At 46.7% G+C, this 19,030-nt stretch overlaps 2 protein-coding genes across 4 annotated transcripts in view; one reads left to right on the forward strand and one right to left on the reverse strand.

Moving 5' to 3' along the window:
* The window catches only part of SYN3 (synapsin III), a 453,479-nt gene extending 447,004 nt beyond the window's left edge, over positions 1 to 6,475 (forward strand). For both annotated transcript variants that reach the window (XM_059402159.1, XM_059402161.1), the window contains exon 14: positions 1 to 6,475. In XM_059402159.1, the coding sequence (XP_059258142.1) occupies positions 1 to 133 (133 nt within the window). In that variant the 3' untranslated portion in view covers positions 134 to 6,475.
* FBXO7 (F-box protein 7) overlaps positions 6,471 to 19,030 on the reverse strand; it is a 23,039-nt gene continuing 10,479 nt past the window's right edge. For both annotated transcript variants that reach the window (XM_059402162.1, XM_059402163.1), the window contains exons 4-9: positions 18,107 to 18,248; positions 15,687 to 15,770; positions 12,058 to 12,153; positions 9,951 to 10,127; positions 8,107 to 8,144; positions 6,471 to 7,161 (exon numbers count right to left, since the gene is read on the reverse strand). In XM_059402162.1, the coding sequence (XP_059258145.1) occupies positions 6,772 to 7,161; positions 8,107 to 8,144; positions 9,951 to 10,127; positions 12,058 to 12,153; positions 15,687 to 15,770; positions 18,107 to 18,248 (927 nt within the window). In that variant the 3' untranslated portion in view covers positions 6,471 to 6,771. The remainder of the gene's footprint in view (positions 7,162 to 8,106; positions 8,145 to 9,950; positions 10,128 to 12,057; positions 12,154 to 15,686; positions 15,771 to 18,106; positions 18,249 to 19,030) is intronic.

Consider the following 19,030-nt stretch of genomic DNA (forward strand, 5'->3'; position numbering starts at 1 on the left):
CAAATCCCAGTCCCTGACTAACAGCCTCAGCACATCTGATGCTTCCCAGCGCGGGACCCCAAGTGAAGACGAGGCCAAGGCCGAAACCATCCGCAACCTGAGGAAGTCCTTTGCCAGCCTGTTCTCGGACTAAGCCAGCCGGGGCTGGGACAGGGGAGTGCTCCGTTCCACTCGCCCTTCTCCTGTCTCACCTTCCTTCTCAGCCTTGGTTCCCGATGGGAACAGAATGGAGGGCCTGAGAATATACTCTCTAAATGCCTTTGACCCAGGAACCGAGTATGTATACATGTCCCCCTCCCTTTATCATGACATTCCAGCGTCAGCCAACTCAGTGGTGGGCCTTTGAGAGCCTCCAGGTTCCTCAGATCATGCCCTAAAGGCATCACATCACCCTGCCTGCCCACATGCTTGCTCCCCTGCCTTAGATAACCAAGTGAAATGTCTGTGTGTGGCTAGTTTTCACATTTCTTGTTAGTGTTTTGCTTGCCTTCCAGCAAAGGCCCCCTCTAGGCCTGGCCTGCCTTCCATCAGGTGCAGGCACTGGGACCTCAGTGACATTGGAGGCAATAATCCTCTGACAGTGCTTTGCAAACAGAAGGAGAAAAGCCCAGCCAGGGGTACCTACCTACCCATGCTAACTCCATCCAGGCTCGAGATCACCCCTCAGACCAGCCAGGCTGAACCCCATCCCACGTGGCCACCGGTGGGATCTAGAGAACCGTGGAAAGGAATCAGATCCTGTGTGACAAGTGGGGCCTTCCGGAACACAACGGAAATGGAGGGGAAGTCTTGAAGAGCTGCTCACGCCCAGATTGGACCCCTAAGAGCAGACCACAGGTTCTTCGATGAATCATCTCTAGTTCCAAGAGGAGGAAAATGCCTTCCACTTCCCAAGGTGGGAGTCAGCTTGGGGCTCCTCCAGCCATTCTGTGTTACACCACGAGTAACTCTGAATTCCCTCCAGGAACGCTGTCCCCTCCTCCAAGATAGAGGACGAGCCAGAGAGAGTCCACGGATCAATGGCTCAGGCTGAGAAAGGGCTGTGACAGCAACTTCGAGGCTGGCATGTCAGGGACTGTTGTCAGCAAGGCACGGTAGGTTACTCAGTTATAAAAGGGTCCCATGCTCAAATATGTTTAGGAAACACTGTTTCTATTTCTTGCTTTGAAGTTGGTAGTACCCATTACATGTCAAAGGCCCTCCGGCCTCCTGCAGTAAAGAAATGAGCTTTCACCTTGCTTAACCCAAACTTATCTGACAATACCAGTTCCCTGCGGAGCTGGCAGAGGTCCCGACTCCTTTCCCAAAGCTCTTTCCCTACATCAGACTGCCTCCCGTGATCAGACGGGGTGCAGGGCTGCCCCCAGTTCCCACGCACCCGGTGCTATAAACATTGCAGGTGCCAGAACCAGCCTCCTGGGCTTGAAAAGAGCCCAGGACGTTAGAACATAGCCACCACGCTCTCCCCTTACAGCCTACCTTGCCACTTGAGACACGTCTTCCCCTCCCTGTTGACAGAAAGAGAGAGGGAGGTGACACTGAACTTGTCCTTGGCCTGGAGCTACATTCTAGAGGAGAGGAAGCTTGCAGGACAGGGTGTACCACCACCACCAAGCCCACGTGATTGGAAGATCAGGAACACAGAAACCACCCGAGGCAATCATCACTCACATGCACGGGAGATTCAGATCTGAAAAAGTCAACCTCACTTGATTCTCACTTAGCAATTAATCAAATGCAACCCAAAACACACAACAGAGGGGTCATAGGCCCGACAAAGTTTCTTGAAGTGTGGGCGCAGCTAGCTTCATTTCAGACCAAAGGAGTCGGGATTTCTGGTCGTAAGGCCCAGACCCTGTGCTGGTCAGTCTCCCCGCGTAGTTCACGTGCACACAGAAGCGCATACTGAGGTCAGCCCAGCAGCCCCTGCTGAGCGGCGTGTGAAGGCCACGCGGTGAGAGCAGCACTGGTAGGGATGCTGTACACCCAGGGAGCCAGATTGGACAGCCAGATTGGACAACCCAATGCTGTACACCCAGGGACCCAGCCCTCAGCCCTTGGTGAGCCGAACCCGTGGTTCCATGAACAGGATTGCCTGGCTGAAATGTTCCCATTTCCCTATAATCTGTCCCCTCCCTAAAAACATCTCCACTTTCAAGCTCAAGCTCCCAGATACTCCAGCTACAGTACTGCACACTTTTCTCATCCGGCCAGGCATCCCAATTTCTAGAACCGTGCACACATGATCCGTTACAATAACACCACAGCCAGCACATCGGAAGCAATCTTCCACTGGAAAATTTGAGCATTGCGACAAAGCGTGGTCTTGGCAAGAGCACGGAGCCCCAAAATGGGCTGTTTGCTCACATGGGCTGGCACGTGCCCCTTCCAAAATTTCACCTTTCATAGCTGTGACATTTTGGACTGGGAAAGGACAAAAGGAAGTGAGGAAGGGCGTCACTCTGTGGAGGTTCTGAAAGGTTGTATGTGGTTTTGCTTTCGACCCAAGGGAAGCCTAGCATTGTCCCTCCAGGCTGACTTAGTGAGGCTGAAACTTGAGGAAGAGCCCTTTGGTTTGTGCTAAAGTGACGCACAAAGGGGTTTGAAGGAGGTAGCCTCAGGGGACACTGTCACCAGCACGAGAGAATACCGTGGTCTTCCTCCTGTGGCCATGGTGAGATGGTTCTGTGGCTTAGGTGTAAAGTTGGCTTTCCAGGAACACTGAGTATACACACCGTCTCTCTTCCATTATCCCCCGGGGTTCTCCTCACCATCACTGCTCTCCCTCCGAACGGTCATGCCTGCCGAGTAGGCAGGGAGGAAGGGCCCTCACTCTCACGGCCGCAAACACCGTAGCAAAGCCCGGGGGGGCGCCTCCTGACATTCCCTTGAAGTCTGCGGTGGAAGGAGCCCTGGGGAAATCAAGCTGACGAAGGCAGCCTGAGGAGCAGCTACGTGAGTTAAGCACGGGGCACACTGCTTGGCGCACAGGTATCTAGGACATGTTTTAGGTACTAGTGAAATGTACACAAAGTGTGAAGATTGGAGAAAATGGCTGTCTTCAGAAGAGCCTCTGTGCGAGGAAGTCACTTGCCCAGGAAAAGAATCAGAGTCTGAAAAGGAATGGGGGCAGAATCAGGAGGCCAGGAGGCCGCCCCTATGAGGCACGTGGCCAGGGGGGCAGGGGCGGCCACAGGGCTACTAGGGCCAGGAGCCGGCGGGCAGCCGACTATGCATCGGCACAGTCAGAAGAGGCCGTGGCGAGTGGACCAGGACAATACGATGGCTCATACAGCAGAGACCAAGACTGAGAGGCCCCGTGCAGACCACGCACCACACCAGAGCCCAGCAAAGCCTCGCAGACAGCCCCAGCTCCAGGCCTTTCACAGGCATACTGGGTCCCTTTGGAGCCCGCCCCTCCCAGCACCAGGGAGCAGACAGCTCATGCTTCACTCGGTGTCATGGGACAGGTCAGGGGCTCGTTCTGCTTTACGTGTTTAGCACGGGTGAGAGGACATGGGTCAGAGTCAGAGCTGAAGCCGGTTGAGTCAGGCAGGCGGAGGCAGCAGTCGAGGAATCAGCTGGAGGACTAGCTCAGAGCCTAAGTGCACTTTCCTTGTATCAAGCGCTTTCTTCATGCTGGAGAGCACACCAGCTGGTTACTAACCCTACTGACAACAGTCAGAAGCTGTCCCCGACTCCCACTCAGTCAGTGATAAAATTCCGAGGTTCAGTCTAATATTTGGACTCTAAGAGAAAGCATTTGGGGTTTGGTTGGAGATGAATTGGAAGTTTGGGCAACAAGCAAGTCAGATCGGTCCATTAACCAAACAGAATGCACGAAGGGCGCAGAGGCTCCCTTGTGTGTCCACACAAAATAGATGACAAAATAGACAAAATGGATGAGATCAGGACTCTTAGATGCTGGGCTGAGAGCTCTCTCGACCGGCCAGCCGAGAGGAAGAGGAGAATGGCCAGGACGTGATTTCTGAAATCAGGGCAGCATTCCTTTAAGGGAAAATCAATCAAAAATGCAATGTTCCTTGTACAACACACGTGTGTGAATCCTTTAAATTCCCCCCTTGCCTTCCATGGTTTGTGTTCCGATTACTCGGTCTTCCCACTTGTGGTTCCCATTTCCAAACTCTCACTGTGTCGGCATCTGCTATCTGCGGTCTTCCGCTGCGTCTCAGGCAGAAGCAAGTTAGCGCTTGGCAGCCACCACCCGGGGAAGGAGAACGGGAAGTCCTGGCGCCCGCCCCGAGCCCAGGGAGCAAAGGGTGGAGAGTCGGCTCCGTCAAAGTAAGAATTACTGAGATCTGAGGCTGAGCAGTGATCTCAGAACCTGGAACGCCAAGAGTGAGAGGATAAAATTAACCATTTTTACAGAGGGAATCACAAAACCTTCCATCGGAGGGAAAAGATACCTCCCGTGATTTGCTGTCCAGCCATGCCAAACCGTATCTTCCATTTATAAAGAGAAGGGGAGGGGGCGCTCCTGGGTGGCTCAGTCAGTTAAGTGTCTGCCTTCGGCTCAGGTCATGATCCTGGAGTCCTGGGATCGAGTCCCATGTTGGGCTCCCTGCTCAGCAGACAGCCTGCTTCTCCCTCCCCTCTGTCCCTCCCCCTGCCTGTGCTCTCTCTCTCAAATTGATACTTAAAAAAGAATAAAACTAAGTTTAAAAGAGAGAGAAGCGGGAGAGAGAGAAAGAGAGAGAGAGCACTCCTGTTAGTAAAATTAACTGTAGGAGGAAAATACGGGGCCACAGAAAGTCGTTAAGGCTCCAAGCCACCAAAGAACCGTCTTACCGCAACGCTTCCAGTGGCGCTCGACGCTTTCCAGCCTCCGGCCCAGTAGGATCGAAGTGATGTCAGAAGGTCACACAGCGCACATGCCGCCGCCAGACCGTGATCTGACCCTCATGACCCACCAGCAATACACAGGGCTCTACAGTTTCAGCCGAATGAAAAGAATGTAGTTTACAAGCTTCTAAACTATAAATTTAGCTATTCAAGAGGAAAAGCTTTGAGGCTGGTTTAAGGATTTAGAACAAACTGCCGTTCGAGGACTGCAAATCCAGGCATAGGGCACACCGCCAATATGCTCCCCCAAGACATGTGTCACGCTGGCCCGGAAGCCGGAGGTGTGTCGAAGGGAGGAGCCCCTGCAGCCACCGGACACCAGCACCATTCGTGGACCTCTCGAGGGCCCTTCAAATACGACTGCATTTTGCAAACTCATTGTTTTATAGTATTTGGTGCTTCTGGTCATCACTATGTTCTCCCACTACACACGCGCGTGCACGCGCACGTGCGCACGTGCACACACACACACACACTGCAGCCTACCACCACAGACACCCACGGAGAAGTGTAGAGATAGAGGAGGGTGTACTTGGACCCACCAAAGCTTCAGGTAATTCTTCAGCCCAGACCCAATTAGAGCCACACTGCATCTAGTGGACACTTGTTTTTTTGAAAAGCTGTCCTATAGCTCAGCTGTCACAAAATATCACAGAAAGAAATGTTAAAGCCCCAATCCTTTGCCTAGGTACATTAAGCTACTACAGGCGGCATGGCCTCCAGAAAATCCTATTGACTGAATTTTCTTCACTGTGATGGGAATAAAAGACTATATGTGTAGCAAAAAAAAAATATTTTCACATGTATGTAGGACTCAAAATATTCTTACGGCATAGAACATTCCAAGCCATTTCCTTATATGCAAAACAGATTTTTTAAAAAGCAGGAAGACATTGACAATATTCCTAAATATTGTCTGCAAATACTAATGGGGTTTTATTTTCTGTGTTGTGATTCAGGTTTTCATTTGTCACTATAGCATGTTTGTATAGTTGTACGATAAGACATGTGTGTTTGGCCTTTTTCTTGTAAGATGAATAAATCCTGAATTTTGTGCATTTTAAATCTTAAAAGCAAAATGTTCTTCCAAGAATAAGACGCTGTCTTTGAAAACAAGTATCTGACCAGCACTCAAAGCAGAAACGGATGTTAAAAGCTGTCACCTGTTCAGATTACAAATCAGGCACCAAGTGTTCCAAACACAAGGAAAAAAAATCGTAACTCCACTCCAGGAGAAGCCAGAAACAAAGAGTCCCTATAACCCAACGGTTGTCAAGAAATGCTGCTGCAGAGCCCAGAAGTCCCACCAGAGAAGCTGCGAAAGCGCTGCAGGGAGAGGAGGTGGACGGAGCAGGTGGGTGTCCAAAGCACCCACCCCAAGTCCAGTTCAACCGAGCTAGCTTGGCTTTTATTCATTTTATAAATCAGGCTTCTGCGAATGATTCTGTTTGAAGAGAAGGTGCCCCTGAAAAAGAATTTTTACAAAATCGCCCGCCACAATCTGATGGCACTGAATGGGTTCTCTAATCACTCTGAAACCTCCAAGTAATGTTGTGAAGCTGTTCTGAGTATTTATTCTCTTTCTGTAATAAAAATTAAGACTGCTGTGTGATTTATACTTAATTTTTTTTTAATCTGGTGCAGAACATGTATCAGGGAACAACTTTCACTCAAGAGGAGAACTCAGAGGGGGGGAAGTCAGGAGCCAACTATTTCCAAGGCCAACCCAGTCCTACAGGACCCTGCGGGCCCCACCGCCCCTGGAGCTTAAAGTATCTACGGAAAGGCCACGGGGAGCGCGTTCCTCAGCGTCACAATCAGGAAGCGCTGGGGATCAGCACCCTGACAAGATGGCATCTGCGGTTTTCAAAACAAAAAACCAAACAAGCTCCAGAAGATTACAATCAATCACATGAATGGTGGCCGGCTGTCGGGTGGCCAACCCCTGCTGGGCCTTAGGGGAAATCTGTCACTCGGGCCACCTCGCCCTGGCAAGGTGGGGCTCGGTCCTGGAAGCGGGCCAATGGGATCAAAACGTGGTCTGAATGGAGGGAACTGGCCTGGTGTCTGCCCGGGCCCCGGGATGAGTGAACTGATGGGGTCCCCAACAAAGGGAAGTGTTACTCTCTCGTCGTATTCTCCACCAATAATTCCTGGAGGGAGGAGAGAGCTGGGAGGGAAAGGCCTGGGGTGCCAGGGGCTGGGGCCGAGCGGCATGGGGTGGGGCGACGGCGGTGGGAACACCACGCGGCGACCTCTCTGAGCTTCTCTCCTTTGTCTGTACCTCTTCCTGTAGAGCTGCAGAAACACAAGAACGACACGCGGTAAGTGATCTGGAGGTTTCTCCAAAGTCCCAGTTTGCTTCCACTGCTCTCTCTATACTTTTCCTTTGCCCACACTCTGGGGCAGACAAAGGAACCGGTGCACACAGAGATCTTCGACCAGTTTCCATCTGCACAAATAAGGCAGTAGCTGTGAAGACAAGGCCGAACAAAGTGTCCTCTAACCGCACCGCAACTGAGCAACTGTGTCTCCCTGGAGAAACACTCACTCCCAAGGCAGGATCACTGAGGGACACGCACTTCCAGATGGCAGTGCAGAGCGCTTGGACTCATATATAATTTTAGGTCAGGTTTTCTTGAAAGTGGAAAATTTAAATATCCGCTGAGAATATCATACCCCCAAATATAAAGTTAAGGTCCTGGGGGGCGGGAGGACAGCATTGAAATACACTTTTTCACCTAAACCACGTTGCTAATGGAGCGCAACTTAAACTACAACAAAAGGGACACCAGCTTCAGAGGCGGGGCTGTGAGCGGACACAGCTGAGGACCCCTCTCTAGCCGCCCCCCCGTTTCTCGGGAGCCCTGCCCCCGTCTTGTACAGTAGGCGTCTGCATGTCAAACAACACGTACTCTTGTCCCAGCACACATGTCTAATGAGCTGAACAGCTGGACCACTCCAGCACAGAAACTCAACATTTTTTGCAACAGAGGAAGAGAGAATATTTTATATTAAGTAAAGGTGAAAAACAATCATTGAGGTAATGTTTCTTTTCCTATGTAATTAAGAAAAAGACTGAGTCTAAGGTAATAAAGAATGCTTTCAATTACTGAAAATTAGCAACAAACGTACTGAAAACAGATTTCATCACACAACAAAAGTGATAATATGCCTTTAACGTATTAACTCACTAGTTATTTCTGTGCTTATATTAACATTAGCCTCAATAGTAATACCTACTTCTTTCCAATCTGTGTCTCGAGCTCTAACAGTCCCATCTACGAAAAAGAATAAAATAAAATACAAATAAGGATTTAAAATGCTTCATTCATCCAGCACTAAACAGCACTTCTGCTTTTGTCCTAAGGAAACTGAAGCTTACACACAAAGCACAAAAAGGAACACAAATCATTTGTTTACCACACACCGTAGGGCCTGTCCTTGCACCGGACTCAAACCACTCTCGCTGGCTGAAGGCGACTGTCGCTGCTCCTGGGAAGTCCGTGCATGGACGCCCTGAGGAATATGGAGGCCCACGGAGGCCCCCGCCGTCCCTCGCTGCGCCCCCCCCCCCCACCCCGGCCTCATCTGGGTGTGGCCGCTTCTTCTAACCCGAGTCTCTGTGACACTGTCTGGGTGACGAACTCCGGGTGTGCATCGCAGCCCATCATTACTGGAGGGAAAGCTGACTTCAAATTTTCTTCCATATCTGGGTTTTCTTCTCCCAACTCGTAATAGTATGACCAGGACAACTCGCATTATGCCCATAGAGAAATTTATTATGAAATCTGAACCCTCAGCTTATGGACTACAATCTGGAAATGAGATAGAGACTGATGTATTTTATATCTGAATTTGAGAATGTATGTAAAAGGGCTTTTTGCCCCTTTTTATCACAGCCTGCTTTTCAGTTGGTTCTTCTATATACTTTGGTCATTTTATCTTTTCTTTTTGACTATAATTAATTTTTTTAAAATTTGCGATGATACTTGCTGTCTCCTGGCACAAAATGATATTCTGAACTCTAGATTCAGAGGCAGGAATAATGTAGGGCCTCAGCAATCGAGGAGGAGGACGAAGAAAATCCAGGTTGTTCACGTCTTAGATTTTGAAGTTTTAAAGAAAAAAAAAAGTTTTTTATCAATCCAAATGACTCTACATAATATTCTCAGTACGAAAAAGAAGGAAGGGGGTCTACCCACCAGATTTTTACAGTTGCCAAGAGAGTATGTTATACATAGCACCATCACTCACACTCTTTTGATGGGAACCACAAATATTTTTTACATCACAATGCAGTATACACTTATATATACGTATACTGAAATAGAAGTTTACAACTATTTTATAATGGTTGTTTTATATGGTTTTTTGTTTTTTTTTTATTGCATTGATTTCATGATCCACCTAAGGGTCACATCAGTTTTAAAAAAAGAAAACAAAAACACTGACACACAGAAAAGAAATTCCATTATCAGGATTCCAGGCTAGTATCTGGAAATCTTGATACACCAGGCAAAGGGCTTTTACATTTGGGGTAACCTCTCCCCACCCCCAAGTTCCACCATCATCACTGCTACAGTGATCACCAGGTCACCATAAATCAGACTATATGGAAATAAGGCCACACAGAAGCAAGCAGGGCTCTCTTAACTTGTGCACAAGGTCACAACCATGGGAGCTTGGAAATGTACCAGACTAAGTCACAAATGGAGGATGTTCTAAAAAGAAAGAATAAACTTGAAATTTTTCTAATTTCCAAAATTTTCAAAATTCCTGAAATATTCTACGTCTACTAGTCTACTTATGGAGAACACAAATAAGACTGGGAAGAGTTTTCAGGATATAGGCAAAAGTATATGAGGCTTAGAATCTCCTTCCGATAAGGATATATATATATATATATACACACACATATATGGCTATATATATATATATATATATATATAAGGCTTATATATAAGGCTATAATTATGATTATTTGCAACGCTCAAAAAAAAAAAGAGCCTACAACTAAAAACTTGGTGAGCTAAATAATTAAGACCTTAGTAAGAAAGAGATTCACATGTTATCGTAACAATCACCTCTAAAATCCCGCAGATACAAACATCTCCATAGCAGCTGGTCATTTGAAGCAATAAGGAGGTCACGACAAACTGCAGACAAAGAAAGAACAGAACGAACATCTAGAAGTCGGAAGATCCGCAGCTTCAGCTCCAAAGGAAGGACTACCAACCCAAACACGTCTGGTAGGTTCAGTGCTGCAAAGAAAAAAGAAGAAGTATCACTAAGTAAAGAACATCGAGCTTTCCCCACGTATTTAACAGTTACCAACTTGTTACTAAGTGACAAATTAGAGGGTTATCTCCACAACCCAAGTATGTGACACCTCCAATAAACTTTTAACCCCAGGTCAACCAGATGGCTACTACTAAGTCCATTATTCCCTCAACGATTTACTGAAAAGATGAATACTTTTTAATACAGACCAAATAAGTAACTTTGACAACTTCTAAATGTTAGCCAATGGCCTCCCTTGTTCCGAGCAATAGTCAATGCAACAAAGACTTCTCTACTCAACTATGAAAGATGGATGTTGGCTTTTGTAACTGGTTCCTAATGCTGCCACTTATCAGCTGTGTGCCTTGGGACAAGTTACTTAAACTATAATTCAACTTCCTAATCTGTAAGATGGGGGACTAGTACTGCCCACCTCCCTGAGGAGAATTCAATGTCTGGATACACACAGAGTGGTCAGAACAAACACTCAAGTGTTAGGCAGCAATATTATCTGCAGTCTAGCAGGCTAGGCAAAAAAGGAAGTAAGATCAATTTCAGAGGCAAGTCAAGAAGGGAAAAGAACATCATCTTCCAAAGTCAAATGAAAATGGTTTAGTATTAGCACCTTGAAATAGATGTGATATTGTTCTCCACTAGCAAAGATAATCGAAATCCAATAAAAGGTTTTAAAATTCATATTTTTCTCTTCTATTATCACCATCTAAAGAAGAAAACTATGGCAATAGCAGCCTGGGCGCATGCAACTGGAGACCTAAAATATCTCAATATACAGAGTTAATGAAAGCCACATACGTATTTGTATAAATCTGAGTATACAAATCTGTATACATTCCAGCTAAAGGACTACAGTAGATCAGGATTCTCATTTTCTAGCCTCTAATTGCACTTCCCCACTCTACTGCCATCAGGCTTGGCCATTTTGATTGGTTTTGTGCAGTGAAATATGAGTGGAAGTGGCACATCACCTCCAAGCAAAAGCTTAAAGAACCAACACGCGGCTGGGCCACTGGCCTTTTCCCTCTGCTACAAGAGCATGTCCTGGAGAAGGACTACTCCTTCAGTCACAGCTAACCCCTACACAATACATACGTGAGTGAGAACAGTACACTGTTTGCTTTGAGTCACTGAGATTTTAAAGTGTTTTTTTACTACAACATAAGTAAGAGCTCGCTAATATGAGAACTCTGAATGAATTACAAAACCTCACAAAAATAGTTTCTTCACCTATACAATGAGACTAAAATCTCTTTCAAACTTGTTAGCATTAAAAAAGAACGCATGTGGGGGTGCCTGGGTGGCTCAGTGGGTTAAGCCACTGCCTTCAGCTCAGGTCATGATCTCAAGGTCCTAGGATTGAGCCCGGCATCAGCCTCTCTGCTCAACAGGGAGCCTGCTTCCCCCTCTCTCTGCCTACCTCTCTGCCTACTTGTGATCTCTCTCTTTCTGTCAAATAAGTAAATAAAATCTTGAAAAAAATAAAGAATGCATGTGAAATATCCATAATACCTAGCATAGAACCCCAATAAATCATGTTTAAAAAAACTTAAAACCCAATTTACAGACTCTCCGTTATTATTTATTGAACACCTATTATGGACCAGACCCAGGGCCTATTCCCTACTTTCAAGATATATAAACCACAGGCGGAAAGAACTCATGTCAACAATTATGATACAATGGAAGATAGGCTACAACAGAGATACACAAAATGCTGAGGAAATACAAAAAGGAAGTATATAACGTTAAGGAATTAACATTAATGCTTAGTTGAAGAACAGAACTTCACTAAGAGGAGAAAAGAGGCAAAGTCTTATATCAGAGTCACAGGCTTAGCATGTAAACTACTGTTCTTTCTAGCCGTCCGACCTGGGATCATTTATCATCTCTCACCTTGTCGGGTAAAAGCCAGAAGAGGATACACCAGCTGGTCTTTGAAGAGACGAGAGAGCTTCTGAAGATCTTTGTATATCTTGGCTACACTTGCCCCTAAAATATATTTTTTAATGAAAAATTGAAACACAAAATCAAATGGCACAACCTGAAATGGCAAAACCTGAAATGGTATCCTCTACTTCTGCCAGATCAAAGTGGTATATTTTCACAAGTAATTCCTGCCTGGAGAGACACGAACCACAGTCTCTAGCAGATGAAGAAATGTATCGTTTGGCGCTCTGGAAACTAACTCTCAGATGTAACGCTAGAAATCTCACCATTTCAACAGAGCTGCAGGCAACGTACAAGCTCACAGGTTACAATTATAGTAGGACAAACTGTGGGCTGAGAATTGTAGACACAACATGATTTCCTGAGCGCCTGCCCCACTGTCCAGGCACTGGGAGAGCCCAGCGGGGGACCGCTCCTCAGGTCCCAGCAGAAGGAGCACTATCCCCATCTCCTGACGACCAGGTGTTGGGAACCATGTCAAGCATTCTTCAAGCTCTTTCACATCAGTAGTTCCCCCGAAGTAGGAGACAAATACCCTGACCCCCATGTTAAAAACAGGACAGATACTGAAAGACACCCAAGGCCTCACAGTAAGTCTTAGCCACACCTAAGTCTGGCTCCAACGCATTTAGGTCACTCCACTGCCACTCCGCAGTGTGGGTCCGGACCACCAGGATGGCCATCACCTGGACACTGTTCAGGAGCACAACTGAATCTTGGGCCCTACCACAGACCCACATTTTCACACTGGAACCTGCATTTTCCTAAGATCCCTGGATGATTCACCTATAGATACACTGTAGCATGGGAAGCCCGGCCAGATGCCACCCATGCTCCCACCGCAGTTCCGGTGTAGCTCTACCAGGCTCCGACCCCCCTGATCCAACACCTGTTTGCTCACCTACTTAAAGGCGACACCACCGGTGCACCTAAGAGTGGTTAAAATGTAAAGGTCCGTGCACGGGGCCAGGCGCATTACAGATCGTCAGTACATGTGTGCTCCCCCCATCCTGAACTAGGCACACTTCGCCATCTATAAGAAATAGAACGCTCTTCGTCATTTGTTTGCTATCTTCGTTGCATGAACTACCATGGACTTGAACTTAAATGCCAAGATATTTAAAAATCAGTTTGGTTCACGGCCTTTTTTGAAATGTGAAAACTGACTTTTTTAAACAAGCTTTTTCCTTCAGTTACCTACTATAAAAGTAATCAGGAACTTATTCATAAGTATAGATTAGGTACTGTACTATAAGTCACAGTAAAAAGTAATCAAAATGACTTGTCAGATGGGCAGTGTTAAATAACCCTACCCAACATAAAAGTACTATATTAAAAATATTTAGTTAATATAGTCCATAAACTTAGCATAATAGAACAGTATTAATTTTCTTCCTCCCCTTTTACTTCCTCTTTTTTTAAATAAAGATTTTATTTATTTATTTGGCAGAGAGAGACAGCCAGAGTGGGAACACAAGTAGGGGAAGTGAGAGAGGGAGAAGCTTCCAGCGGAGCAAAGAGGCCGATGTGGGCCTCGATCCCAGGACCCTGCGATCATGGCCTAAGCCGAAGGCAGACCCCTAACAACTGAGCCATCCAGGCACCCCCTACTTCCTCTTTAACAGAAACCAGATGAGGAATATGAATCTGAGCTATATTCCTATAGAAGTTGTCTTTTAAAAATAGGCTTAGGAAGGGCACCTGGGTAGCTCAGTCGGTTAAACGTCTGCCGTCAGCTCAGGTCATGATCCCAAGGTCCCAAGTCCCATGTAGGGCTCCCTGCTCAGCAACGAGTCTGCTTCTCCCTCTGACTGTCCCCTCTTGTGCTCTCTCTCTTTCTCTCAAATAAGTAAAATCTCTCAAAAACAAATAGGCTCAGGAATCAAATCTATTCCAATCCTAAATTCCACCATTTATTAGCTCTGTGATCTTAAAGTAATTTAACCTTCTCTAGACCTATCTCCTAATCTGTAAAATGGTACCTACTGTGGAGTAGAGAGTATTTCTGCTCCCCATAGCAGGTCCTCTCTAGTGTCAAGATGACTAAAGTGTTGTGGCCAAGGAATTTCAAGTTTTTCTGGTCCCAGTGGTAAGACCGTCTTTACAGATTTATCAGTCTAGTTCATCTACCTGTGCAGTGTCCACTACCAGGTGCAGTATCCACAACAGGACCAAAACTGGTTCTTGGCAAACAAAACAAAACCCTAGCTATACCATTGCTTTGTGACTGTCCAAAGAGTCAGAGTACACAAATGAAAATACTTGTATCTATGGTATTAAAATTCCATGGGAAGAGAATGAGTGGGGGACAAGTTCTGTAAAGGCTCCTCAGGGGATTGATAATGCAAAGAGGACTAAGAAAACACTGGTCTCTGGTCTAACATGAAAAAATGTCCATCATCGTTAGTCGTCAGGGAAATTCAAATCAAAACCACACTGAGATACCACCTTACACCAGTCAGAACGGCCAAAATTAACAAGACAGTAAACAAGTGTTGGAGAGGATGTGGAGAAAGGGGAACCCCCTTACACTGCTGGTGGGAATGCAAGTTGGTACAGCCACTTTGGAAAACAGTGTGGAGATTCCTTAAGACATTAAAAATAGAGAGCTTCCCTATGACCCTGCAATTTCACTATATTTACCCCAAATGATGTTAGTGAAAAGAAGGGCCATCTGTACCCACAATGTTCTTAGCAGCAATGGCCACAGTCGCCCAACTGTGGAAAGAACCAAGATGCCCTTCAACGGACGAATGGCTAAGGAAGATGTGGTCCATATACACGATGGAGTATTACTCAGCCATCAGAAAGGATGAATACCCAACTTTTGTATCAACATGGACGGGACTGGAGGAGATTATGCTGAGTGAAATAAGTTAAGCAAAGACAGTCCATTATCATATGGTTTCACTTACTTGTGGAGCATAAGGAATAACATGGAAGACATTAGGAAAAGGAAAGGAAAAGTGAATTGGGGGAAATCAGAGGCAGAGATGAACCACGAGAGACTGTGGACTCTGAGAAACATAATGAAGGTTTTGGAGGGGAAGGGGGTGGAGGGATGGATGAGCCTGGTGGTGGGTACTAAAGAGAGCACGTATTGCACGGAGCACTGGGTTTGGTGCATAAACAATGAATCTATGAACACTGAAAAAAATAAAATAAAATTAAGATGTGAGAAAAAGCAGTAACAACACTGGTCTGGCGTGACGATAAGTGTTCAGAGACCATTATAAATAAGCTTCCTGACATCACCTTCTCTCATCAGTTTTGGTCTGTGGGAGTTCATGGACCTCAGGGATAGAGTTTCCAGGGAACTAAAAGAGTAAGTATCTAGGCCTTCAAGCAAAGACCTAGATCTAGGGAGCCTTCCCTCAAAGACCCTGCTGTCAATGCCACTACCCCACGGCACCACTCCAAGCCATAGTAGAACAGTAAAACCCTCCTGAGTTTCCTACGAGGAATTTGCTTTAATCTCATTCAGGAATTTTCAGTCTCTCAGACATTACCTTTCAGTTCTTCTAAAGTGAACCTCTCAAAGCTTCATCCCCAAAGTTCGATCATGCTTTTCCTACCTGGTTCAGCTTCGCGAATAAATGATCCCGGCAGCAGCTGCAACCTTTTCACACTTCTGAGCTCACTATTGATCTTTAGTGTGGCTGTAAATAAGCAAAAGAGACAAATAACTCGTCAGTTCACCAATGGCCTTCACGTCTTAGCATGGGCTTGCATCTCCCTGCCCCAGCATACGAAGGACACAAAAGAAAACAAACTGCTCTAAGCTTATTTCCTTCCCTCACAGCAAAGTGTAAACCTGCCACCACACCAAATTAATTATTCTACAACACCCTTAAAAACTGAAGTATGCACCCTTTATATAAAATCCACTAGGTAGGGGCGCCTGTGTGACTCAGTTGGTTAAATGACTGCCTTTGGCTCAGGTCGTGGTCCCAGGGTCCTGGGATCGGGCCCCACATTAGGCTCCCTGCTCAGTGGGGAGCCTGCTTCTCCCTCTCCCTCTGCTGCTCTACCTGCTTGTGTTCTCTCACTCTGTCAAATAAATAAAATCTTTAAAAAAAAAAATCCACTACGTATTAGTGGATTATTAGTAATTGAAATGTTCTTAGTAATTGAAGGCTTATTAGTAATTGAAAGATATGCAACAAGGTTAACAGGAGACTGTTAAACATAATAAAATCGTTATTTCTAATAAAGTCACTAAAAATTCCAATTATTTTTTTATTTAACCGTTGGCAAGGAGTCTTCCCTTGTTTATTAAAAGAATCCTGTTAGTTTTCACAACATCATCTCTTTCTAGATGCAAAGAACCACTATTCTTGACATCACCAGAGGGTTCAGTTTTAGCCGTGTACACAAAGGCGCACTTTATCTCATTCCATGAAAGAGCCCAGGCTGTGCTTAGGCACATGTGCACGGAGCAGGAGGTCCTCGGTGAAGGAAAGACTTAAGGACACACTGCTCCTTTTCAGAGAATGAAGCCTGGAATGGCCGGTTGCCACGCAAGTCTGCGAGCAGCCGATGTGCCGAGAACAGTAAAACAACAATATAAGAGAAACGAAGAAACACCATCGCGAGACCTCGCAGCCATTCTCTGTATGCTACGTAGCCCGAAACCAGTGAACAGAAGCTATTATGCATGTTGTTAAAGTGCTTTTGGAAGAAACCACCTCGTGGTCACGACCGGGTAGCTTCAGCCTTGCAAGTTACGACCTGATGGAGCAGAGCCCCTGGGAGAGGCAGAAAGGGTCGCCCCTGCGTGTGCAAGAACGCTCAGCTGGACGTCTCTTGGGAGGAACGCTGAGGAGACACGGCTAGTCCCGCATCAGACAGCCACATCCTGACAAACGTGGAATGCCACCGGAGCCGTTAAAGCTGTTGAAATCTGAGCCTTGAAAGGAGCATTTCAAAGAATCTAGTGATTAAAGGGAAGTAGCAGAAATCACATCACAGGGGACCACAAATGATCTTTCATTTCCAAGATAAAGACAGGGTAGGACGGTGGTTTTCAAAATCAATTTTTGCAGAACATTTTTCAAACAAAGTCCTACAAGGGACCTCGATAAACGCAACAGGCAAACGTGGTGCGGCTGGAGGTCTGGCCCCACTAGGCCTCCCCCCAGCCTCAGCGGAACAGCGGCCGCTGAGACCTCGGGGCGAAGGCGCATCGAGGCAACCGTCTTTGCTACACAAAAGGCAGGCTGTCCTGAAGAATCAAAAATGCCGTCACCCCAATCTCATCAAACTATCTTTTTTAACTAAAGGGATAAATCTCAACAATCAAGAGAGCAGAAAAGAAAGATTCTATTCACTCCACTGGCTCTCCGGAACGTGAGACTATGGGACGATTCCACAGACCACTGTAGACGTATGGACTTGTGGGTGGCATCTGAGTTCAAATGAAATACAAAAATGGAACGGACTGCCATCCTTGGGAAACTGCCCATAGGAAAGAGAAGCAGAAAAAGCAACTACTCAGTGATGTTCCTGTGGCTCGGGTCAGGGAGCAAACACACACACACACACACACACAGGCCGTGCTCAGCCGCATGTCTACGCATTACTCTTCAGAGACACCAAACGGGATAAAAAGCGACCCCCGCTCAATCTCACCTCTTCCCTTCGCTCACTTCCTGACCTCGGTCAAGAAAATAAACATAAAAAAGTCCCCCGCAGCACAAAGAGCTCTTACATAAGAGATCCTCTCATTCCGATGATCACAACACCCTCGGAGCAAGAACACCACGAGGTGAGGACAGCCGGCCGGCGCCTGCCCTGGCCCAGAAGCCAGCCGCCACAACGGCGACCCAACTCGTCCAGCACCTTGCCGACTTGTGTGATCAGCGGCCTAGGGACTACGCGGAGCTGGGAAAGCCTTGACTAGACCATGAGCGCCAATCACCGAAGCAGCTAGACATCTGGAGAAGAATAGGTCAGCTCTGGTGAAGTTACAGCGGTGAGCGGGCCAGCCAGTTACCGTTTATGACAAGCAGGACTCCCAGAGGCACACCCGTGAGAGCAGCCAAGCCGCCCTCGCACAAAGGATGCATGTACCGCAGCTTATACACGCCGCCCGACTTCCACTGCTCTGGCATGGCCAGGACTTTAGCCTCGGTCCCCTGGGGAGTGAAAGCAAAGAGAAACGAGTAAGGAAGAAAAGCGTTACTCTCAAAAGATTAAAAATCCGGGGCACCTGAGTGGCTCAGTGGGTTAAAGCCTCTGCCTTTGGCTCAGGTCATGATCCCAGGGTCCTGGGATCAAGCCCCACATCAGGCTCTCTGCTCAGCAGGGAGCCTACTTCCCTTCCTCTCTCTGCCTGCCTCTCTGCCTACTTGTGATCTCTCTCTGTCAAATAAATAAAAAATAAAGTATTTAAAAAAAAAAAAAAAAGACCAAAAATCCAAGAGTCCCCTAATTTGTCTGGAAACACGCACTCCATACAGACCCCTTAATCAAATTTGCCAAAAAATCATGACTATCGTCATTAATAAAATTTTTTTAAATTTTTTAAGATTTTATTTATTTATTTGACAGACAGAGATCACAAGTAGAAGAGAGGCAGGCAGAGAGGGAGAGGAGGAAGCAGGCTCCCTGCTGAGCAGAGAGGCCGACGCGGGGCTTGATCCCAGGACCCTAGGAACATGACCTGAGCCGAAGGCAGAGGCTTTAACCCACTGAGCCACCCAGGCGCCCCTCTCATTAATAAAATTTTGATAGAAAAAGTTACAATATATTATCCTTCATCAAAACGTTTTTCGAGGGACGCCTGGGTGGCTCAGTTGGTTAAGCAGCTGCCTTCGGCTTAGGTCATGATCCCAGCGTCCTGGGATCGAGTCCCACATCGGGCTCCTTGCTCAGCAGGGAGCCTGCTTCTCCCTCTGCCTCTGCCTGCCATTCTGTC

The sequence above is a fragment of the Mustela nigripes genome, chromosome 6 (genome assembly GCF_022355385.1).
Source record: "Mustela nigripes isolate SB6536 chromosome 6, MUSNIG.SB6536, whole genome shotgun sequence".
Classification (NCBI taxonomy): Eukaryota; Metazoa; Chordata; class Mammalia; order Carnivora; family Mustelidae; genus Mustela; species Mustela nigripes.